Here is a 25283-nt window from a genome sequence, read left to right on the forward strand (position 1 = left end):
CTGTACAGTACATGGAAATTATAGAATAAAATCACCTTCTTTTTACATCAAAACGTAACCTGAAAGAAAATTTTTTAAAAATTTCTATATTACAACAAGAAGCGAATCCAGCAAAAAATACAAATCAATAAGTCTATTTGACTGTATTTGTGCTATTAAAAGCTTTTAGTCGAGGGTGAGGCAAATTTTCAGACTATGACATTGTGCTGCCATCACACCTGAAAGAGTTACAGCTTTAAACAACCTGAAACAAATGCCACCCACTCTTATCCCCTGTACTAAGTCATGGGTCGCAGTCATCCTGAGAGATGGAGGAGTCAGAAGTTAGACTCCTCTTGCTCTTTTTAATAACTGAAGTCAGCTTCTTGACAGTTTTACAGCCATTTGTGGTAAAGTATAATACCTCAATTTCTTGTTTATAGGAGGTAGGAAATCTGATTTTAATCCATGTGTAAAGAAAGTATATTCAATATATGATAACCTATGATTAGAATGGATGTCAACTTTCTACCTCCTCTCTGAGTAGTGATGCTTGTATACGACTTTACCATAGAAAATTTTCAGTCACTGCATATCAGTCTTAACAAAATCAAAGAAATGCAGTTAGAGTTACTTTCATCTTACATAAGAGAAAAGTGAAATATTAAGAGGTAAGGCAATTCTCAGAATGGTGAAGCGAGGAAAGAATCAGAATTACAATCACCTTGGTAGCATATTCCTAATCTCAGTGGGGGCATTTTTCTCCTCTAAAAGGAAATGTGATTTTCATTAAGATTAGTACACATTTTGCATTCAATGTGCCAAGAACAAGTTCCCTGGCACAAGAAGTTTCACAGTGGACTTATGAACTTTCTAACCAACTTCATCCTCCACTTCCTGGGAGAGGCAAATGAGAACAGGGAGTGTACTGTCCTTCACTGGTTTCAAAATAGTACAATAATGATGCCCACATCACAATCAGCTGTTTTCTAGCAATGTAGATAATACTTAAGATTTCACAAACATAAACCAAATGGCTGGCATATACTGTATTATTTTCACGCTTTCATTCTGTATTACTGTCTTCTTCCACAATGGAAGAAATTGTGGCTGAGAGAGGGGAAACAAAGTGCCTAAAGCCAGCAAGTGGCAGAGCACAGATTGAGGTCCAGGTTCTGTCTCCAAGCTCGCTATACAGTAGCTGCCTGCCAAGGGCTATCTGACTTCTTGCTGGACCAGTTTTATTTGAAACCAAAACTAATGCTGTTAAATGCTAGAGTGCCAAGTGCACTGTTTCATTGCATCAGACAACTGTGAGGCAGCCGGCAGAGTTAAATGTAGAGTATTAGGCTTACTTAAAATGTTTTATGGAATACCTGATCCTATTAAATGATCGTTTCTTTAAAGTTTTTTGGTTTTTGTTTTGTTTTGTTCTGTTTCTCTTTTTGTGTGGGTTTTGTTTTTTGCTTGTTTCTTTGTTTGAGACAGAGTCTCGCTCTGTCACCCAGGCTAGAGTGCAGTAGCGTGATTTGGACTCGCTGCAGCCTCCACTTCCTGGGTTCAAGAGATTCTCACTCCACAGCCTCCAGAGTAGCTGAGATTATAGGCATGCACTACCACGCCTGGCTATTTTGTAATTTTAATAGAGACAGGGATTCCCCATGTTGGCCAGGCTGGTCTCGAACTCCTGACCTCAAGTGAGCCACCCACCTTGGCCTCCCAAAGTGCTGGGATTGCAGGCATAAGCCATCATGCCCGGCCCATTTCTTTAAGGTTTTCTTTCATGGTAAATTCTGGCTTAGAATTTCATCTTATTTGGGAATAATATAAAATGCTGATTTGTTGCCAAAAAACATTTATTTTTTTAAAAAGCACAAATTTGATTTCTACCACAATATTTGCAGTTTTGTAGCCATTTTGAAGAGTAACATTCAAAAAACACCGGGAAGAAAGAATAAAAGAATACTCATACTTGTTTTTCTTTCCTATCTGCCCACATGACAATTGGATTCCTTGCATTTATGAGACCTCTAAATTCTCATCTTTTCTTTCATGAGCTAGAAGAAAACACCCTTCATTATTCGGTCTTATTCTTCAGCCCATTATTGTTCACATCAAAAGACTAACGTCCTCTACCAATTGAAGTCTGGAATCAAAATAGCAAGGAAATTGACAATTTAGATTTCAAGGTGTTGACACAAATGAGTATGAATTCTTAGGTACTAATTAGTCACACAATTAACGACTATTTCACTCTCAAACATACAACCTGTTCTATAAATAAAATAGCACTCTGCTGTAATTACTCAAATGGGGACATTTAGGTTGTAAAAAATAATATACCCTTTCTGTCTTGTTAAACAACCTTACCCATGATGGACAAAGTTTTTGTTTTTTCTAGATATAAAATGAACATGTTATTCAGAATTTTCACTTATATAGTACTGTTAATGAAATGCATATTTCTTTCAAAAATACTATGGCAGGGAATAATCCTAAATGAGAAGCTCAAACCAAGAGTGGAATTTTATAATAGAGTGCTGAGAGGTATAAAACAGTAATGTTAACGGTGTGGCATTTAATGGTGTCTTAATAATAATTCATTGCTTAATGGCTATAAAAATGAATATTAAATAATCAGTTCAATACTTTGCGTAACTGAGCTCCTATCGTTCCAATGGACAAGTAATTTGTCTCCATCTTCAACATTGACTTTTTGCTTGAGTTCACACAAACTCAAATACCACCTATACAATAACTGATCATTGTTTCTAGGTATCTGTGGAAATGATATTAAACCCTGCAAATTACACAAAAGAAGCAATAAAGAATATGGCCTTTTCCTTTTGGGGTTTCACAACAAATTGTAAACTGCATAAAGGTTATTAAAATGACAACTCAGTAGCAAAGGGTGAGTGAGGGGAATAAACCTAAATATCTATCAATAAGAGACTGGTTATATAAATTAAAATTCATCCCTACAAAGATATAATACATAGCTAGAAAAAAAATAAAGCTCTTTATGTAATAAAATGGAGTAATTACAAAGTAGATTGTTAAGTAAAAAAGAAATGTATGAAGCAGCACTCAATGTGTATAAAAAAGGGAGAAACTATATACGTACACACACTGGCTCATGAATATAAGGAGATGCGCTAACCGTACAGTAGCCACTACGCACATGAGGCTCTTGAGCAACTGAGATGTGGCTAGTGTGACTAAGAAACTGACATTTTAATGGAATTAATTTACATTTCAAATCTGACTTGGTATAAAATTTTTTTTGTTAAAGACAACTTTATTGTTTTGAAAGACTTCGAATCATATAACCATGTATCATGTAATATGTTATTTACATTAATTTTTTAATGTGGCTCCTAAAATATTTAAAATTGCATTTGTGGCTTATATTTCCATTGGACAGTGCTAGTTTAGAATGCTACCAGGATTCAAAAGAACTCATAACACTGATTTGCCTCTGGGAAAGAAATGGGTGACAGGAACCAAGATGCTAGAAGGAGATGTCTCACCGTTTTGTCATTTTGCTCTTTTGCTTTTTGTGACATTTGAATATGTTGCCTATTAGAAAAATAACGAATAAATAACATGGCCCATAAATCTCACTCTAAAGAACTGTCGTTGGCACAACCATCCATTTAATTTTGGATGAAATATTTTCCCCCACAATCAGATAGGGTACTTTTGAAGGGGTTATATATAGTCTTTGGCAGAAAGCACTTCATAATAACCTAAGATCACAGAAGTGTTCCACAAACAGTACCCGAGTTACAAAGTGAATACAAGTGATCAAAGCCTTCAAACTGCTTGTTTAGTGGCAATACAGCCCAGCATTAGCACAGCTGCCTCTTCTTCTACCATCAGAAACTGCTCTGCTTTTATTTTCCCACCCACTGAATATATTTTGCTTGTTTTCTTCTTTCATCTTCATCCACATCCCCAGATAAAAACACAATTATTCTTCCATTTCCATTTAGCAAAGCATGCATCTACTTAGCTAACCAAAGCAAAAAATAAAAAATAAAATTCTCTCCTTGAAAAGAACTCCATGAAATTTAATTTTTTTCCATGAAGCAGTAGTGTAAATACATAAGCAGATCACACAGGGCAAAGGGAAAAGAAAGAAATATATATCATATATACAACTGAAAAATAATATATTTAAATATAAATGAAAAATAAAATTGTATATGAATGGGGTATTACCCCAAATCTCCCAGATTTTTCCATTTTATTTTGAATATAAATACTTTAAAATATTTTTCTTGAGATAACCAATTATAGAGCTTCAGCTGCATATAACAATGAAAACTATTTAATTAGAAGTGTCAAATTTAAGAAGCTGGCTGGTTCTCTAAGATTTAGGAATAAAAACATCTCCCTTCTCAAATCCTAAAGTGTCTCCTCCTTTTCTTGCACTCCTTCCACTTCCATAAGAATGTTTGACATAGGTCCATACTGGTGTGACATAGATCCACATTCTGAAAAAAGAGAGTCCTAGGGCCACGGTGATAACAAGTACAAAACCATCCACGATGGTTCAGCCACCGAGTGGCAACTAAGCTGAGATGAGTTCCTCCGTAAAAGTAGAAGTAAAAGATGCTGATCATGGAATTAAATCATTTCACTGTACTACTCACTCCCTGCATCCTAAACTGTATTTCTTGGTGCTGCAAGGCTATTCCTTTAATACCACTGGTATTTGTGGTACCTTTGTGTTCAAACCCTTCCAAATATCCATGGGATGCCAGAAACTTGGTCTCTACCTTACCTACGCTTTATAGTAATATACGGAAACTGTGAATGTCCCAAATCCAAGACATTGAAACACCCCACTGCTGTCAACAAAAAAGAATGGATTTGGGTTATCAAAAAGTATAGTAAATATTCAAAATCCTCAGATAATTTTTAGAACTGCCACTAATTCAAACATGCATAACCTTAGTGTCCTAAATGATACACAAAAAATGAAAATCTCAAATCTCAAAGTATTGCACCCCACATATATATGAGAATCTTGAATTTGATTAGAAAGCTGTAAAAATTCTCCTAAATAAATTTAAGATTATATAACTTATAACTGTGTAACTAAATTAGTGTTGGAAATATGTTTCTAGGTTTCACAAGGATACCAGCACAAACTTCAGGACTATATTTTCCTAGCGTCATCTAAGAGTGAATTTCCTACATATTTCTACATAGAATCACAAACCTATGGTGTGAATTACTCTTGAATATTGTTTGTTTCAGATCAGATTGTATTTCAAAATGATGTATGGTAAAGTGAAGTGAACTAGAAAGTGGAATAGATTCTAGATATAAAACTCATCCCAATTCAAATGTGAGAGGAAAAATGAGTATATTTCCTCTTTTCAGATTACTAGCATTAAATATTTTTCGTTCAATCAAAGTCAAATCTCACTTTCCTAAAGGGAGGAACAAAGTTCATAGATAATAATCACAATAAAGTTTACCTACTTTCAGAGAAAGAGGAAACTGAAAAGACTGATATCATAGGATCACGAACATTGAAAATTTTATTTTATTTTTGGCAGGGCACAGTGGCTCATGCCTGTAATCCCAGCATTTTGTGAGGCCAAGGCAGGGGGATCACCCAAGGTCAGGAGTTCGAGATCAGCCTGGCCACCAGATGAAACACCATCTCTATTAAAAATACAAAAATTATCCAGGCATGGTGGTGCATGCCTGTAGTCTCAGCTACTCGGGAGGCTGAGACAGGAGAATCACTTGAACCTGGGAGGCAGAGGTTACAGTGAACTGAGATCAAGCCGCTGCACTCCAGCCTGGGCAACAGAGTGAGACTCTGTCTTAAAAAATAATAATAAAAATAAAAATAAATTTTATTTTAACATTTAAAATGTTATTAAATTTTATTTAAATTACCTAGTAGGGATCATTTAAATTTTACTTACGTTATCTAGCAGAAATAAATAAAATTTAAACATTCTTTTCACCTGCTGATGTTTTTTTCTACCACTTTCAGCTTTGCTCTCCTGAAGCACAGAAACAGTATTTTTTTTTTTTTTGCTTTAAGTTAAAGCACCTAGCTGCTATCTGGAAATGGGGAACAACACATCTTATGTAGGAGCAAGAGACAGGAAGAACTCACCCCCACAGTGTGGTACGACAGTTTGCTCAGGAGTTTGCCACCAATAACTGAATCACGGATACCTGAGAATTATAGGAGCTGCCATAGACCAGGAAATACAGATACTGTCCTATAAGATAGTGACCCTGTCTCTCTCCTAATTCTATTAAAGCAGTGATACAGCAAGTGACTATCAGGCATAAAAAAAGAGAAAGAGTTGCTCTACCCTCGGAGGCTTCCATTTTGTGTGTAACTTGCATTCATCTTAGCACAAAGGAGAAAATGAATTCAATGACTCCTGTAATTATCTTGATTATGGCTAACTGGCCTAGAAACTGTGGCACATCCAATCAGGTCTAGGAATGGTAGGATAGTAGTCATTTTCCCGTTTAGCAGCTCAATTTCCTGTTTTTCCAGCACATCTCAATCAATACACAACTGTGGTAGCTATTAAAACTTTGGCTTCAGCCCCCGCTACTCCCCTTGGGATCATCTAATACTTCCTTGCTTCCATTTCCCCAGAAATACTATGTGTGCATGTGCATGAAGGCAGATTTGAGAGCTGGAATCCTCAAGGACTGTAGATAAATGTCTCACCTAGATTTGAGCATCTTAACTCTACTTCCTTACAAACACATGTTGTTGTAATTACAGAAGCTATGATGTAAAGCTTTACTTTAGGCTATAAGGTAAAAAGGTATATTTAATTTTTAAAAATACACCAGAATGCCTACCAACTACTTGGTGTTAATCCCTCAAATTAATCACACTGAGAAACAATGTAATTTTTCTAATGATTAATATTATTTTAAAGATATATTCCAATGCCTTAGCATTCAATCCTATTTAAAGTCAACCTACACACCATATTTTAAAACATCAGATTTTATAAGTACAACCATATTTTGAACCCAAACTACTATAACTCAGCTTTTATTCAACCACATTTCAGAGGTTTGCTTCTGAAACACTTTGGCTATTCTCAAATATATGGTATTTTTACACCTTTATGTCCAAAGGAATTTTCTACAAGCCTGAAGTCATTACAAAAGAAAACCTCTGTCCTATTAAACCATACTTTTAAAAAATAATTGTTTATATTACAAATAATAATTGTTTATATAGCTCTGATTTCAATTGAGGAATTAAAAACTACAAATGGCCCAACAAATGGCCAGGCACGGTGGCTCACACCTGTAATTCCAGCACTTTTGCCGAGGCGGGCGGATCACCTGAGGACAGGAGTTTCAGACCAGCCTGATCAACAAGGAGAAACCTCGTCACTACTAAAACTACAAAATTAGCCGGGCATGGTGGTGTGTGCTTGTAATCCCAGCTACTCGGGAGGCTGAGGTAGGAGAATTGCTTGAAACTGGGAGATGGAGGTTGCGGTGAGCCGAGATCTTGCCATTGCACTCCAGCCTGGGCAACGAGAGTGAAACTCCATCTCAGAAAAAAAAAAAAAAAGACACACACACACTACAAGCCCGGCACTGTGGATCATGTCTGTAATCTCAGCACTTTAGGAGGCTGAGGTGAGAGGATCTCTTGAGGCCAGGAGGTTGAGACCAGCCTGGACAACATCTCTCCAAAAAGTACAAAAATTAGCTGGGCATGGTGGCACATGCCTGTAATCCCAGCTACTCGGGAGGCTGAGGTGAGAGGATCACTGCAGCCCAGAAGGCAGAGGCTGCAATGAGCTGAGATTGTGCCACTGCACTCCAGCCTGGGCCACAGAACAAGACCCTGTCTCAAAAATAAATAAATAAATAAATAGTTACAAGCTACAAATAGAACTAAGTTTTCAACTTTCTATGAGTTGAGCTTAACAGGCCATATCTCCTGCCTTTACATTCTTTGCTGCCTTCATACTGAGATGACAATTCCAATTAAAGCACTTTGCCAAAATGCTCCAAAATTCAACTCCACAGATTTCTTACATCTAAAGTCAACAGTTTTAAAATATTTAAATTTATAAACAGCACAGTGAACTTAAATTATATTAAATAAATTACCCATGCTCACTCTACCATTTTTCTAAAGACTAGCCAATCTTTGAGAATCTTTTCCAAAGGATTCATTCCTCAGATATGAAGTTTGTATGCAAAACTGAAGACGTTTGGCCTTTTATAAATAGTCATGGGAAACTTCTTTCTCTCATACTTTTAGTTTGTTTTTACTGTAGCAGATGGGGGGAAAATTTTAGCAAAGCAAAGTCATAAAAAAAATCTCATAACAACTATCATACTAATGTTAGAACACCAAAAGCTTGAGTACATGAAGTATCTTGAACAACAATAAAAATACTTGCTGGAAATTATAAAGACATTTTGACTTTTAGACTCAAAAAACTAGATAGGAACTCCTTCCACCTTCGGTCCATTTCCTCCTATGCACATTTGTTTCTAAATATCTTCTTAATTATATCAGTCATTTTTTCTAAAGTTTCTCTGGCACAGAAGTCTGGAATTCTCTTTAAAATATATTCGAATATCTTATAAATGTTAACAGTCTAAAATGTTTGCCAACAGCCAAGTCTAGTCTTTACTTGAAAAACGAATCAATCACCAATCTCCATTCTGCAAAATCCTCTAGTATAAGATATATTTCACTCCATACAGATAATAAATAATTTTGTTTTAACCGACATTTCAGTTCATACTTAGAAGTCTCCTGTATACAATAAATTTTTAATTAAACAATGACTAGTTAATTTACTGATCTTATAAATTAGGCCAGTGGGTCAGCAAACTTTGTCTGTATAGAGCCAGAGGGCAAATATTTTTAGCTTTGCAGGCCATATGGTCTTTATCTGGACTATTCAACTATAATGTGAAAGCAGTTGGAGGATAATATGCAAATAAGCATGGGTGGCTGTTTGCCAGTAAAACTCTATAAATACAGGTGGAGGATAGCAGATTAACATCCAGAATATAGACAGAATTAAAACAAATAGATTGAAAAGCAAAGGACTTGAACAGACATTTCTCCAAAGATGATTTACAAATGGCCAACGAAAAGGTATTCCAAATAACTATACGTTAGGGAAACAGGAATCAAACATGCAATGAGATACTACCACATACCCATTAGGATAGCAGCTACAGGGAATTGGGGGGAAGCTCCATAACATAAAAATTGGTGAAGAGAAATTGGAACCTCATGTACTTTTGGTGAGAATATAAAATGATACAACCACTGTAAAAAAACAAACAAACAAAAAACAGTACGGCAGTTCTTCAAAATAAATAAATAAAACTGCTATATGATCCAGCCTTTCTAACAACATACCCAAAAGAACTGAAAGCAGGGTCTTCAAGAGGTATTTGTATACCCTTATTCATAGCAACAGCACTATTCACAATAACTAAAATGTGAACGCAACCCAAATATCCACTTACGGATGAATAGATAAGCAAAATGTGGTCTATACATACAATGGAATATTATTCAGCTATAAAAAGAAATAAAGTACTGATACATACTACAACACGTATGACATTACGTGAAATAAGCCAGTCAAAAAAAGACAGACTTTGATCTCACTTGTAAGAGGTACCTAGAGTAGTCCAAATCATAGAGACAAAGAAGAATGGTGGTTGTTGGGGGGCTGGAGAAAGTGGAATGGGGAAGTTACTGTTTAATGGGTTTAGAGTTTCAGTTTTGCCAGATGAAGGAGTTATAATGATGGATGGTGGTGATGGTTCAACAATATGAATGTGCATAACACCAATGACCATGCAGTTAAAAATGGTTAAGATGGTAAATTTTATGCTATGCATATTTTACCACAATAAAAAAAAAAAGAAAAAGAAAAAAGGGGGAAAAAAGCAGGTAGAGGGCTGTTTTGACTTTCAGGACATAGTTGGCTAGACCATAGTTTGCATTTTAAATTCTAAGCATAGACATAATGTTTTAAGCCAGTAACAAAGTATCATTTATACACTAATACCATGTTCCTTTTATTCCTACAGATACATATAATTTCTGTAGTGAAGCTCTTAAGATTAGAAGCCTATTTCCCAGTGCCTAGAAAAATGTGTTTTATATAAAGTAAGGGTTCAGGAGTTTTTGACTGATTAATTAAAAGTAGTTGTCTTAATAACATGAAGTTTGGCATTTATTATTATATTAACACATCTGGCATTTCAATGACACCCAACCCATATAACTCACAATGTTGTAGAACACTAAATACGAGTTAAATGTGTGAAGGCACCAAAAAAACTTCAAACTATCCCTTTTGATGTTACAATTATTATTTAGAATGTTTCAAAGAAAAAGCAGCAGCTGAGAGGCCATAAAACTATTTTATTTTCCTAAAACAATCAATCATTCCCCGAATGGGCTAATTTATCATAGAATTAATAAAAGTGAGGATAAGGATATCAACTACGTTTTTCCTGAAATGTATTAAAATATTACAGAGTTAATGGTTAAATATAAACCAAAAATATAAGGTCATAATATTGTTATTCAATATCCTCTAATTCATGTAGAGATAATCTGATTTTGAAGGACAAGTATTGCACTGTTTTAACAAATAATTTCATTTTTCTTATTCAGTAATCAAAAATCCTACTTTTGAAATATTATTACACATTTAATAGCTGCCTAATATCAAAAAATAAGTATAGACTTTGTTATATGATGAAAAAAAACTGCCAGTTTACTATGAGTTAAATTACATCATACCAAACACAGGAATATGTTACACATTACTTTGAAGACATAATCCAATATTTAATCTCCTTTTAAATGCTAGACATTTTATATGCATTGAAATTTGTAGTTTTTAAATATAAAATATAAACATGATTCTAAAAAGAATCAAGATAATGCTTTTATAAGGCCACTTTAAATAAAAATCATTTTTAGCCATTCAGTATAATCCATGGTAGAAAATATAGCCCTATGAAAAGCATAGGTTTGGAATCACAGCTTGTTTCTAATACTTTTCCATTCCTTAGAGTTGTATGACCTTCAATGTGTTAATTAAGCTCTCTGATCCTCAGTTTCATTCACTGTAAAATGAAGTTAATATACTTATTCAAAAAGAAGTAGCAAAAGCTTTAAAAATAATACTGTAAAGCACCTACATGGAATCTTTCAAAAGGCAAAATAATGCTAAAGTTACAATCTTGAGTTCCTTACAAATGATTAGTAACAGCCTCTATTCTCTTTTTCGCATCAGCTCCATGTTAGCTGTTGATATCTACTTAATCAATGATTCTCAAATCTGGTCACACACTACAATCACCTGAGCAGCATTTTAAAACTAGCCATCCACTGGTCCCAGACCAGGAGAATTAAAATCAGAATGGGCGGGGGTGTGAGAGCCCAAGAATTAGTGTGAAAGCACCCCAGATGACTCTCATGTTGAAACTTCAGAAAAGTCACTTAACTTCTAAGTATTCAAGAACTCAGTTCACACAATCAGTGAAACTTTAGAACCAATAACGCTCCCCAACGAAAGCTTAAGAAAGCAGCTGTTACATCATTCTTTAATTTTTTGTATGCCTTCAATTAACCCTATAGCTCCAAAGCTGCAAAATGATAGACAGCTTTTGTCCCCCCTGTACATTCCTGAAAATGTACTTCAGAATCAAAATATTAAGATCCCTCAGAGCAAGGTCAATTAAGCTTTTGACATTTAAATTTCGAAGGATTTTTTTTTTTTTGTAAAGCATATCTGGGTAAGTAAAGAACGTAAGCACTAGTTCCAAAGATAAGCACCCAAGTTGATGTCAGCAATCATGCTTTTTCTAAGAGATTAATGTCACTTTACTAAGTACTAATATAGGAAACTTAAATAACTTTACTAATTGGATATCCACGTTAGAGAAGGAAATCACTTTTGGCTATCACTCTCTTTTCCAATGCAGCATTTCAATTTTCCAACAAGGGTCTCCAACAGTGTTGCTCTCTACAAAAAAACGCAAACCAACCTAGGATTTCCACTTCATAGAAACAAATATAAAAATGATTTATCATTTTTCATCTAGATCACTATGCAAGTTAAGCCAGTCAACTTTCACATACATATGAAAACACACACATGAATTAGATAGGAGTATCTATGTATGTATATGTATAGTATACATAAAATATGTAAATATATAAGAATGTACATATTACATTTGAATGTATATCAAGTTGCATGCAAACTTGTTTCTCAAAGGAAAACTGAAACCGTTGTGACTCAATGTCTTTTGACATCTGAACTCTTAGCTTCAAAACAAATGCCAAAAAGAAGCCCATAAGATACAGAACAACAAATATAAAGTGGATACTTCTGCATGATATTAAGAAAGGTATCTAAAGCCAGGCACAGTGGCTTGTGACTATAGTCTCAGCTACTCAGGAGGCTGAGGTGGGAGGATCACTTGGGCCTAAGAGGTCAAGGTCAGCCTGGGCAACATAGCAAGACTCCACCCTGTCTCAAAAGAAAGGGATCTAATCTAGAATGGTAAGGGATTAAAGCAGTACAATGGAGACCAAAATGAAAGATATTCAAGATGACCACAGGATCAGACCCTTTCAAGGCAGGGATTTCACCAGCACACACCCTAAGGCAGCCACTATTTCTTTGCACCGTCGCTTCCACTGAAAAGAAAATGACACCCAACCCACATAACTCACAATGTCGTAGAACGCTAAACGCGAGTTAAATGTGGGAAGGCACCAAAAAAACTTCAAACTATCCCCTTTGATGTTACAATTATTATTTAGAACGTTTCAAAGAAAAAGCAGCAGCTGAAAGGCCATAAAACTATTTTATTTTCCTAAAATAATCAATCATTCCCCGAATGGGCTAATTTATCATAGAATTAATAAAAGTGATGATAAGGATATCAACTACATTTTTCCTGAAATGTATTAAAATATTACAGAGTTAATGGTTAAATATAAGTTATCTGTTAAAATGTAGATTGTTATATCATACCATGGTCAAGAAAAGATTAAAAGCAATTAACAAAATGAACTAGGCACTTAAGAGTTTTTCTTCTGGTTTTACTACTAATTTGCTGGGACTTCAACACACTCACTCAGTGTTTCTGAGCTTCAGAGTCTCATTTATAAAATGTGGAGAACAAAACTTGGTGCTATGTTAAAATGACATGTTACAACAATGTAAAACTTGGAAAATTACAGAGGAATTCTTTCCAACAGTAATATCCAAGGATAAAGACTAAACTAGGCTTCATTGTCTATTAAAGTAATGAGTTATGATATAATTAGTCAGTTTTATAGCAAGAAATTTTCCTCCAAAACCTAACAATTATAACATATTAAGATTGCTGCCTGCCACCTGCAAAATATTCTTGTCTAGATATTTCTCCCCCAATTTAAACCTTTTATATTCTGGGTTTTTGAGAAAGAACAGAGGCAATACTGAATATTAAATATTCAACAAATCTTATATGACAGGCATATGCCAAAGGACAAATTAGACAAGTGAAAGAAGACAAATGAAGTAGAGAGGTAATTTTTTAATGTTGATATTTTTCAGGTAATGATCACTTCTCTGAATAGAATAATGTCAGGTAAAATGATAGAACTACTGTGTTATTTTAGATAAGGTGTTGACACATTTTCCCTACTTAAATTTGAAAAGGGGAGGGCAAAAGTCCTTTAAAGATGTTTGACAAATTAGATAAAGCTCTTTTGTACTTCCTTTTTAAGCAAATAACTTATCAGTTTAACCTTTAAATTCTCAAAAGTGGCTGGGCGCACTGGCTCACACTGGTAATCCTAACATTTTGGGAAGCCAAGGTTAGAGGACTGCTTGAAGCCAGGGGTTTGAGATCAGCCTAGGCAACATAGCAAGACCTCGTCTCTACATTAAAATAAAATACCAAGAGTAAAGTCTGAAGGTTCTTACTATAGTTATGCTTGCCAGCAAAAAGTGTTTTTCTGTTTCTTCAACACAGAGCCACCCGACCTCACCTATTTACTTAAAGTCCCCAGTGACTTCTGAACACCCATGGGTGTATTTTGTGAAAGAGGTATGTTTTTCTTTCTTGTTTTTTAAAGTACCTTAACCGAATCCATTTCCAAACCCGATTTAATTCTATTTTATTTTGCAATCCCTGAATACATTTCAGTATCCTGACAGCTGTCTCGTCAATTCACATAATTCTGCAGCTCCACTTAGGAATCTTGCTTGTATGCTCAGTATCTTTCTACCAATATATTTCTTTACTCATCCTAATGTGAGAATATATGTAAGGAGATATGATAATATTTAAACAATGAAAAACCTGGGGAAAGAAATGAAAGTCAACAGTGAGAGGAATATTTGCAGAGAGGAGAAAGTTAATTGGAGCAAAATGAAATAATTAATTCACATACTACGTTTCCTCTATGTAAAAATTATACTAAATATCTTTTAGATTAGTCATGTTGCTTTGAGACTTTTCCATGTTTCCTCTAGACAACTGCCAATGTTCGCATGGTCTCTGATGAATAAACATGCTGTGACTTGCTTCTAAGGAAACGCCTGTCATGTTCCAGGGAAAAATGACTTCTACACTCTTAAATCAGGAAAATTGTACAAATCTCATTCATTAGTGACAACGTCGATTTTTCCCTAACGTTTCTATTTCTGGAATGCTCATATTCTCAATTGGGCATTTCTACGATCAGATTAACTAAGAAAATAAACTGCTGGAGGAACACTTACGCTGGGGGGAAAAAAAGTTGTACTACATCAAATGAGTTTCCCACTTGAGAAGCTCAACTAGCATCCAGGTTACTCCTGAACTATTTACCAAGACCAAGGTTAATTTCAGGTTTTCTTCATCTCTTGCAGAACTACCCGTTCTCATTGCTGTTTACTCAAACGCTTAGCAAGGTGACTATTAGCATATCTGGCAGGAAGACATGCCTCATTTAACATTAACTCACCATGTGACAGCCCCTTCCTCTCTTCTCAAACATGTGAGGATAAAAAGAAAAGTAGAGTTGTTTGCAATCTGATTTGCCCTGGGTTTTGGCACCAGCAATTGGCCACAGGCACACACACCCCCAGTCAGAGGCGCGCACCCTGCTCGCTCCCGGAACTGTCATGCGGGCTGACAGCTGGCACACCCTCCTGTCCCCCTCCAACCGCCTGCAGAAAGCCCACTCCTTACAGTCACCTTGGCATTGCTCACCTGCCTGGGTCTCAGCCCATGGCCAAGGAAACTTTTGCCCTCCCTCCCCAGGAGCTCACTTACAGGTATCGTCCACCGCTCCCCCAGAGCCCAAACAAGGGCCCCTTTGTTACAATTTTTGCTCTCGGACTCCTCACCCAATTCCTGGCATTCAGCTGGCCTTCAGCAACCCAGGGCAGCCCCGGTAGGAAGGCAACCAGAAACCACCCGAGCCCTCCGCCCGGGCGGCCTCCGAGAAGGCCAGGAGGAAGCAGCCTCCCCGGCCGCGTGGAGGACAGCCAGTGCGTCAGGCCGCCGGCAGGGCAGCGAGTTGCCAGCCAGGTGAAACGGCCGAGGCCTCGCTATCCTCGCCGTCCTCGCCCTCCCCAGTGAGGGGCGGCGCGGCGCTTTGGGCTTACCCGACTGGGGCGTCCTGCGGGCGCGGGGTTCGGCCGTCCATCGCCCTGCGGGGCGCTGCGCGGGCTCCAGCTCCCAGGCGGCGCGTCACTGCTGGGGTGGGAGAGACCGGCGGGTCAGGGCGGGACGCGCGCCTTCCCGAGGCCGGAGCGAAGCTGGCTGAGCGTCAAGAGCCCGCCCGCGCTCCCCCAGCCCGGGCCGGCCCGCCTCCCGGGTGCGCTTCCACCTGCGGGCCCCGGCTCCCAGCCCGCGGGCGCCGCCGCCGTCGCTGCAAGGTCTAGCGGGCGCCCAGAGCACCGCAGAGGAGGCGGCGGCGCTGCAGCCCCCGCCCCGTGGGGTTTACTGGGTAGCCATTTGGCGCCTCTCGGGGAGGGAGAGGAGCGGGGCCGGGCGCACGGGCACCGCCGCCACGCCGGCAGCGCACTCCCAGGCTCCTCCGGCCGAGTTTGCACAAACAAAACGCCCTGGGAAAACTTTTCCCGAAGAGAAGTTGGAAGGGCTGATCTCTCTTTTCCCACCCAAGGCTCCTACGTTCTTTCCCAAAGGAAACAGTAGCTCGCCTGTTCTCCCTCGCGGCTTCCTCTCCTACTCTTCCCTCCCCCGGCCCGCGCTCTTGCCGCTCGGCTCTCAAGCCAGGACTTGAATGGAGAAGCGGCAACCCCTGCGAGGCTCAGCCCAGCGCGGGCAGGGCCGACCCAGCGCCTCCCCTGTCCCGCGGGCGGGGTGCGGGCGTTCGCTGGGCGCTGGGGGCCTCGCTGGAGCCCGCTGTCTCACTCACCCTGCCCCATTTCCCTGCCCGGAGTCCGGGAGCTCGCCGCCGCCTGTGCAGCACTGCCGCCCAGAAGTGGGGACGAGCTCGGCGGCATCGGAGCGAGGGAAGCAGCGAGCCGGAGAGAGGAACGGGGCGGGGGTGGGCCGGGAGCGAGTTGGAATTTCCTTCCCCCAGGGCTTCGGGTCTTTGGGGTCCGGCTGGGGAAGCTAAACCGAAAGGAAGCTCCCAGACGAGGTGTTCCCATTCCCACCGCTAGGGCTGCGCTTGGGGAAGGCTGGTGCGCCCGAGCCGGACAGGTGTGGGGGAAGGGAGGTTACCTGCCTTGCCAGGATCCGCGGGGAGGATTAGGGCCTCCGCGGAATGAGGACAGAAACTCGCAGAGTGGGACCTGCAGCTTGCCCTCCCTGGAGTCTGACCCTCGACGTCCAGGATTGTTGTTTTTTTTTTTTAATTTGTGTTTTTAACTTGACCTCTAAGATTGCCATTCTTTTAAAAGTGCACCTGTGACACAGATCTTTCTAATTGATGGCAGGTTTAAGCTTGCCCTGTCTTCAGAGGCATTTTTTGTAAAAGCCTGTAACAGCTCTGACATGAGAACTGGACAACAGAATGTCTGATGACAGTCTATAAACTAAGAATTAACTGATAGATTGTATTCACTTATTGGAAGTTTTACAAGGGTAAAGGAATCAGACATAGATGTGTGCTTGTTTGAACGTTTTAGTATCCACGTGCATGCCTTTTACATGATTCTTTACACCTGACAAACTGGTACTAGGTTGGTGCAAAAGTAACTGCGGTTTTTGCCATTTTTAAAAGTAATGACAAAACCGCAATTACTTTTGCACCACCCTAATTATTTACATATTTTATATTTTTCATAAGTGCCAATTGTTTTAAGATGCGAGCCATTCTGATGGGTCCAAAAATGTGTTTTCAGAAAACCATGTGACATTAAGAAATCAACTTAAAATTACAGTTTTAAAAACATATTTGGATTAAACTGATGGAGAGATCTTACATGAAGGAACATCCTGCAGGGGACTTCTGTTGTAGTACTAACATCAAGTAATAAACCTGTGTTAGCCACTGATAGAATAACATTTGGCAGGTATTAAAATTAAATTGATTTTAATGCTCCTTTAGTTGTTTATCCATTTCAGCAACAAAAAAGATTGCTGAACTAAATGCCTAGCAATGTGCCATTTGTCTATCATACGCAGGCATTGGTATTTCTTTCTTTCACTGCATAATGTCGTCCTTTCAGTGCATCTTAAATATGAAAAGAAAAACACATGACTCATTTGGATTGCAATACTGGAACCATATTAGAAAAAGTTGCTTTTAGAGATTTTAACTAAGAGTAAAGCAATTTATTTAAATACCTCTGGGTTTTAGTCTTTAAACAATAACTCTAGTTAAACAATTTCATGAATCATTTATGCTTCTGAACATGGAGCTGTGCAAGCTTTTACAGTTGCTTGCACAGACAATGATGCAAATATTGAGTAACAGTGAAACTACTTGAAAGTCCATAACTTTCAATCACAAGACAAGATTAAATCTTTAATTAGTTTCAGCCTTAATGTATGACATACTAGTAATATTATGGACCCTAATACTAGTAAGATTAGACCTTATCTTAGTCATAAAACATTTTCATAACATTTCATAACCGCTGAAGGCATTTTCAGTGCTCACCACTTTTTGCTCTCCTCCTTCTGGTCCTAGGGAGAAATATATGCTCCACCCCATGGAAATTAGGTATGACCCTGTGACTTTGATAAGTGGAAATGTGAACAGACATGAAATGCTTTGTTTCCTGGTGAAATTACTTAAGCCAGTGTTTGAGTCTCTATGTTCCCTTCCTTTGCTGCTACAATCATGAAAGCATGTATTAAAATGAAGGTGACACAAGACTGAAGGTTCTTGGAATGCTAAACTATCACCCAGAGCACAGCTGCCCTGGAGAGTCCAAGGACCTACAACAGAATCCACATAACCAAGAAATAAGCTCATGTTGGGCAAAACCACTTAAGAGCACCACCAAGCTTGGTGGTCTTCACATATGGTACTAAGCTATCCTCACTGTAGCCAATGATTAGCAAAATAATAATCACAGTTGCTATAAATCCTTCTTTTTTTTTTCTTTTTTTCTTGGAGAAGGGGTCTTGCTCTTGTCGCCCAGGCTGGAGTTTAGTGATGCGATCTTAGCTCACTGCAACCTCCATCTCTAGGGTTCAAGCGATTCTCCTGCCTCAGCCTCCCGAGTAGCTGGGATTACAGGTGCCCGCCACCACTCCCGGCTAATTTTTGTATTTTTAGTAGAGACAAGTTTTCCCCATGTTGGCCAGACTGGTCTCAAACTCCTGACCTCAGGTGATCCGCCCACCTCGGCCTCTCAAAGTGCTGGAATTACAAGCGTGAGCCACTCATGCCTGGCTGCTATAAATCTTTTTACATAACAGGAGAAAACTGCTGTTTTCCAATCTTCTGGTTATGCAGAGCTGTTTCAGAATTGCCCATGTTTCCAAGATTGTGCTCAATTTCCCCGTTTGGGAATCTCCCCCTCTCTTCACCACCCAGCCGATCATTTTAAGTGCCTAAGCATAGGTATTATCCCCTCAGGAAGACTTCTCTCATTGCAGAGATAGAAGTAGCCCTTCCCTTTCTTGGCCCCCAGTAGGTTCTGTTAGGTAGGGCAAGGCCCCATGACATTTTGTTTCAGTTATTCGTTTACACAATGCAGAGTCAGGGGGGTTTATTCTTTTTTTCTTTTTTTCTTTTCTTTTTTTTTTTTTATGAGACAGAGTCTCGCTCTGTCACCCAAGCTGGACTGCAGTGGCACGATCTTGGCTCACTGCAACCTCCGCCACCGGGTTCAAGTGATTCTCCTGCCTCAGCCTCCTGAATAGCTGGGACTACAGGTGTGTACCACCACGCCTGGCTAATTTTTTATATTTTTAGTAGAGACGGGGGTTTCACCATGTTGGCCAGGCTGGTCTTGAACTCCTGACCTTGTGATCCGCCTGCCTTGGCCTCCCAAAGTGCTGGGATTATAGGTGTGAGCCACCGTGCCCTTAAAGGACCACGTCTTACCCTTTGTCTCCTGAAAGCATAGCCGAGAACACAGGAGACTCTCCACCAATATGTGTGCACTGAATAAAAGAGTGAAGGAAACCTTCAGGCCTTCCCTCCTCAGGAGAATCCTAAAAGGAACTTGAGTCGGGGAAAGACTTCAACTCAAAGGGGCTGGTAGGCCATTTTAAATGGAACAGATGGAAGGTGAGTTTGTCCTACTAGGGAAAGAAGACTTATTCTTCACATGGTTACCTGATGGGGTTAGTACCAAAATCAATGGGTAGAATGATGCTAAAGGAAGGCTCACTTAGCTATATAGCTCTCTGAATAATAATCTAGGTTTTGGAATCCTGCTGGATAGTAATAAATGGAAAGGAGGTTTACATGCTTAATAAATACCTGTGTGCTTATATAAAAAGCAGACAGGCATGTTAAAGTGGGCCATAATGGTTGGAGTTTGTCTAAAATTTTTGTGAACTATTTGGAACAATGAAAACATTTATAAATGCTTATTTTACGTATGTTTTTATTCATACTATAAGTACCATTTGAAAAGTACCATTATATTCATACTATAAGTACCACTTGAAAAGCTTTATTTAAAACTGAAAAATTACACTTCAAAGGTCATTAATATCTTTCCATGCATTTCACCTTTGCACATTACAACCTAAAGGAAGTGTTTATTTTCTGTCTTCTTAGACTGTATGTGTTTGTGGTTTTATACAACGAGATCAGGGCTGTTGCATTTCAATTTTAATGAAAGTCTTATTTCAGACTTTGTATTTCAGAGAAGCTGCCCAATCTCAGACAAATATGTTATGTTATTTATGCATAAGACTTTGTTGATGAAAACAGGGAGCTGAAAGTCAGAATTGTAGCTTTAGTCTCAATCCAGTAATATATGCATAATAGTTAATTATCTTTTCATCTCTGTGTAGTGCTTTCATAATTTACAGAGTATTCCTACATGTATTAACACATAGAAAGTGTTGTTAGAATTTGATGTTCCCTATATAAATGCTGCATGAGAACTTTATCCCAAAATAACAAAAATATTTTCTTTGGCTGTCAGAAATCCTGGGCCAGGTTTTGTAATTAGCCAGGTTTTGTAATTGTATTTATCTTTATCATTGGTATATCTCCCTTTCCCTTTCCTCCTATTCCAATTCATAATCTTATTTTAATGCCTTTTTCCAAACTGACCAACAATTAATAGGTAAGAATAAATAAACTCAGCAGATATGTTTGTTGAAAGAGTATAGTTTCCTTAACACAGAAATGTCTATTCATGAAAAAAAATTTTGATTTTGTTTCATTGAGAACTGTTTTCTTCTTTGCACTGAAGTTAGAAATATACAAAGGAAAATATGAAAACTTGTTAACAACTCTTAAATGATTAAATGTTTACTTTGATGTCCAATGTATGCAATTATAATAAAAACTGACAGAATTAGTTTTGTCCATTGAAATTAAAGCCAATTGTTAAACATTTCAAAGTCAAATATAATGGCTAAATGCTGTATTGTTTATGTAGTTTTTAATAACCATAATAATTGTAGCCATTTTAACTCTCATCATATCTATTTTAATATGTGAGTTAAATGACCTACCCAAATGAAGTGGTAATACATTTATTCATACTTTCAAGTTTAATGCATGCCCCTTCTTTAAGTACCAGAGATAACAAATATTTTTTGTAGAGTAACTGAGTGTGGGAGATATTTTTATCCAGTTATTTTATATTGTTTAACAGAAGAAATAAAAGTCATATTTGACTAATTTATTCCTAAAGTATGAATAAATCCCTGTTTTTCTTGTATGAAGTTCAGTATTCACTTTAATATCAAAGCTTGAAGAAAATAAATACAATACTTTTTTATTTTTATTTTTTTGAGATGGAGTCTCGCTCTATCACCCAGGCTGGAGTGCAGTGGCGCAATCTCGGCTCACTGCAAGCTCCGCCTTCCGGGTTCACACCCTTCTCCTGCCTCAGCCTTCCGAGTAGCTGGTACTACAGGCGCCCACTGCCACGCCGGGCTATTTTTTTTTTGTATTTTTGGTATTAGCCAGGATGGTCTCGATCTCCTGACCTCATGATCCACCCGCCTCAGTCTCCCAAAGTGCTGGGATTACAGGCGTGAGGCACCGCGCCCGGCAATACTATTTTTAAAGGGAAAATATGAATTACACTCTTCATGGTCCTATATTTGGAATTACAGAGGTTTTTTTTTTTTATATACCTTTTCTCTTCTGGAGGGTCATTTACAAATAAGCCTTCTAGAGATTGAAAGAACCAAAATAGATGTGCTTTGTTCTCAATTTTAATCAGTTTTTAACTCATCAGATTTTATATTTTGAAACATTGAAAAATCACTGAACATTTTTTAGAATAGAACTTCCGAGAGGATTATATATTCATGAATTAAATTTTATTTCAATCAAAGGAGCATTTTATCGGATATCTGCTATACCAAGAATTGGGCTAGGAAAACAAAGATCACAAAGATACTGCCTTTGTCCTTCAGGGGCTCACAGACCACTGGGCTCATCAGTACTATTTTTGTGACTGTCAATCAACTTAAAATCTTAAGGAAGTTGGTCAATAATCAGTGTAGGGCCTTTTACTGCTCTCCCAAAATATAAATAATTTTTCAGTTCTAAGTATCAGAAGAAGAAATGCCTGAGTTTGGTATGCTATCTCTTAAAATGGTGCTATATTTCTATATTATCATATTCAGTGCTAAAAAGAAACTCTTTATTAATATGCACACATTCCAGAATAGAGGTGAGGCCTGGAGAAACGTGCACGGGCATGCAGACATGTAATTTAGTGCTATGAGCATTAAAGAGGGCAGGGTTTTCAGTGCCCATTCAAATGTCAAGCTCAGATTCTCCTCCATCAACACAAAGTTAACTAAAATCTACTTTCTCATTTCCCTCTTTAAGATATCCTTTTGTCAAATAAATTTCTATTTCTGGATTCCGTAATTCTGTTGGCAGTAATTTTCTTACTCATTGGAAGTAAATAAGCCCTTCTATTAAAGTATCAGTTTTGTTAAAAGTACCCTGGTAATTTAAAATTCAAATACCATTCAAATGCGGGTGTTCCTTTAAAAAAAAAAAATGATAAGGACAAAACAGTCAACTTTTTTCTATTTCGTGTGATACAATTAACTAAATCTTGGTATTTAGAATTTTACATTGTCTATTCAATTCTAACTGTAACTGGAAGCTGCATCTCTCCCTTTCTGTTTTAAAGAGCTTCCTAAAGCCTTAACTGCTTGTCAGTTTCCATGTATTTCAAAATGTACGACTTTGAGCCAGGTAGCCACTGATTTGGCTTTCCAGGCATAAAACCTAACAAGTCTCAGCATATTTCATCCTGGCAGGGCTCCTTGCCCCCTCCTGTGCCTTTTCTCCTGGGAGGCTGAGTGTGTGTGCGGTTAACTAAGTACCACAGTGGTTAAGAGCTCAGGCTCTGGAGCCAGACAGATTTGAGTTTACATCCCTGGATTTGACTCTTACTATCTGGGTGACATTAGGAAATTTACTGTTTCTGGCAAAGAGTAAGTGTCCAGTGAGGGTAATGGAAGCCCTTATTAAACAAATGTTACAAATGGGAGCCAGCTGTGTCTCTGTAAGCTGCCATCTGTGAAGCAGAGAATTTCCTCCTCCAAGCTGAGAGCTCTGGCTTCTTGCTCTGTAATGACCTTGAGTAAATCACTTTACTGCGGGATCTTCAATTTCCTTATCTCTATAATGAATCTATAGATATTCTGTGATCTCTGAGTGTTCTCACTATCTATGTTGAGTAATCAAGCTGATTGTGTTAAAACTATTGAATTCATATATATGGACTATTAATAACAAGATGTCACATACAGCCCCTTGCAATGCACTCTCACTTATTGAATCTAGTTTGAGCCACTTAAGGGCTTGCATAGATTGACACTCATATCCTTATTTCACTGTTCTGGAAACTGAAGCAAAGACTTGCCCAAAGCCTTGATGCTAGTAAAGTAGCAAAACTAGAATCCAAAGTTATTTCTTCTGGTTTTTACTTTATTTTGCAGTAGCATTACAGTTACCTTGTTGCAATCATAGCAGACTTAAAAGTTATCCCAGAGCAAATAAATATTATTGTGTAAGCAGCATGCTGAAGATCTTCTATCTCCTAGGCCAGCTTCAAAGGTACTGCCTACCTGAACCCGTCTAGTCCCAAAGGACACACTTCAGTCTGGGGAGAGTTTAAGGTTGTAGACATATCCATTTTCATTTAAGGAATATGAAGATCAGGGAGGCAAAATAGAGAGAGGAAAAATTAAGAGATGGTCAGAAACTCAGATGCATTCTGGAATGAGCACCCTTGACCAGACCAAGAACAAAGACTCTATAAAAATGTGAACTCTTGTTATTATTAGTCCATGTTCTGCTGTGGGATCCACCCAAGACATTGAAAACTGTACAGAACAGGATGAAGTTGAATCAGATCATTCTGTACTCCTAACAAGGTCCACCCCATGAAGATTTGCAGCAGAATTAATGACACTGTGCATTTTCCTCTGCTAACAACAATAATCTAGGAAAATCAAAGGCAACCCTACATGGAAAATTACACAAAATGAATATTTGGATTACAAATAGTATGATGGGAAGAGCACACTGCCAAAAGTCCACCTAGTATGTTGGAAATTACTGCTTCTAGCACATATAAGGTACAATTTTTTAATGTTTTAAACATTCATTATTGGCTACTTTAATTATTTTTCCTTGGTAACTGCAGTAGAAATGGAAAAATGATAGAAAGGCAGAAAATGATGATATAACTTATTAGATATATGTAAGTGTGTGAACTTTGGGTTTTATTGTTTAGCTCATCTAGTAACTTGGGAAAATAATAGCAATTCCATAAGATTGTTGAGAAAATTAAATGAGAGAACACAGTTAACAGACTTAGCTCAATGTCTAGCACAGAGGGCACTCAGGCATCCCTGGCATACAGGTATGAGTCTGCAATTAACAAGGTAATGGAAAGAGTGATGCAGATCTCTGACTGAAGTATTTTCTCCTGGGCTTACAGTATTTATCAGCTACCACAATACAAGTAAGTAGCAGGATAAGCTTACTTAAATAAGGTGATTTTCCTGTTTGACGTATTTTTATATGATTGCATATTTACAAGGGCTACAGTGTATATTTCAGGGATAGTGATATATATTTTCTAGATCTTTATAATTTTCTGTTGTAATAAATAGAGTGCATAATTTTGATCAACAAAGAACAAATATTTTCATTCAGAGACCTGGGAATGTACTAAGTAAATAAATAATTAGTTTTGGAATTAAGAACAAAACTGGGATTAAGACTTTTTTTTCTGACCGTGTTAAAGGAAACCATGTCATTTTTTCTTTTTCTTTTTTATTTTTTTAAATATCCAGACTTCAAAATTATCATATCAGTTTCAACTTCTCAATCTCCTGCTACATGGGGACTATTTGTGATAATCAGTGACCTTTTACATGGAATGCTACTAACATATAGTTTTATGTCTGGCAAATATAAGACTCCTTTCTTCTCTACATATTTTGATTTAAATGAAGTATTGCCTCATTACTCCAGGTGTAATTCTTATGTATGTTATAAATTTTGCAATCTGTCAATACCACAGAACAAGCTGAGCTATGGTTAACACTATTTCAACATCCAAGAACTTTCTTCCAGTTCTTTCTGAGATATGCCACTTAAAGAAAAAAAGTTTAAGGAAGTT

The 25283-nt window shown here is 37.9% G+C and overlaps 1 protein-coding gene across 5 annotated transcripts in view; it reads right to left on the bottom strand.

Annotated features, from left to right (window-relative positions):
- COBLL1 (cordon-bleu WH2 repeat protein like 1) overlaps positions 1-16641 on the bottom strand; it is a 163378-nt gene extending 146737 nt beyond the window's left edge. For 4 of the 5 annotated variants that reach the window (XM_017946592.3, XM_017946590.3, XM_017946588.3 and 1 more), the window contains exons 1-2: positions 16439-16640; positions 15663-15753 (exon numbers count right to left, since the gene is read on the bottom strand). In XM_017946592.3, coding sequence (XP_017802081.2) covers positions 15663-15753; positions 16439-16526 — 179 coding nt within the window. In that variant the 5' untranslated portion in view covers positions 16527-16640. Of the gene's footprint in view, positions 1-15662; positions 15754-16438 lie in introns of all 5 variants that reach the window. The other variant, XM_017946591.3, reaches the window with a different exon arrangement.
- Between the last annotated feature and the right edge of the window lie 8642 nt (positions 16642-25283).

Source organism: Papio anubis, chromosome 10 (genome assembly GCF_008728515.1).
Source record: "Papio anubis isolate 15944 chromosome 10, Panubis1.0, whole genome shotgun sequence".
Lineage (NCBI taxonomy): Eukaryota > Metazoa > Chordata > Mammalia > Primates > Cercopithecidae > Papio > Papio anubis.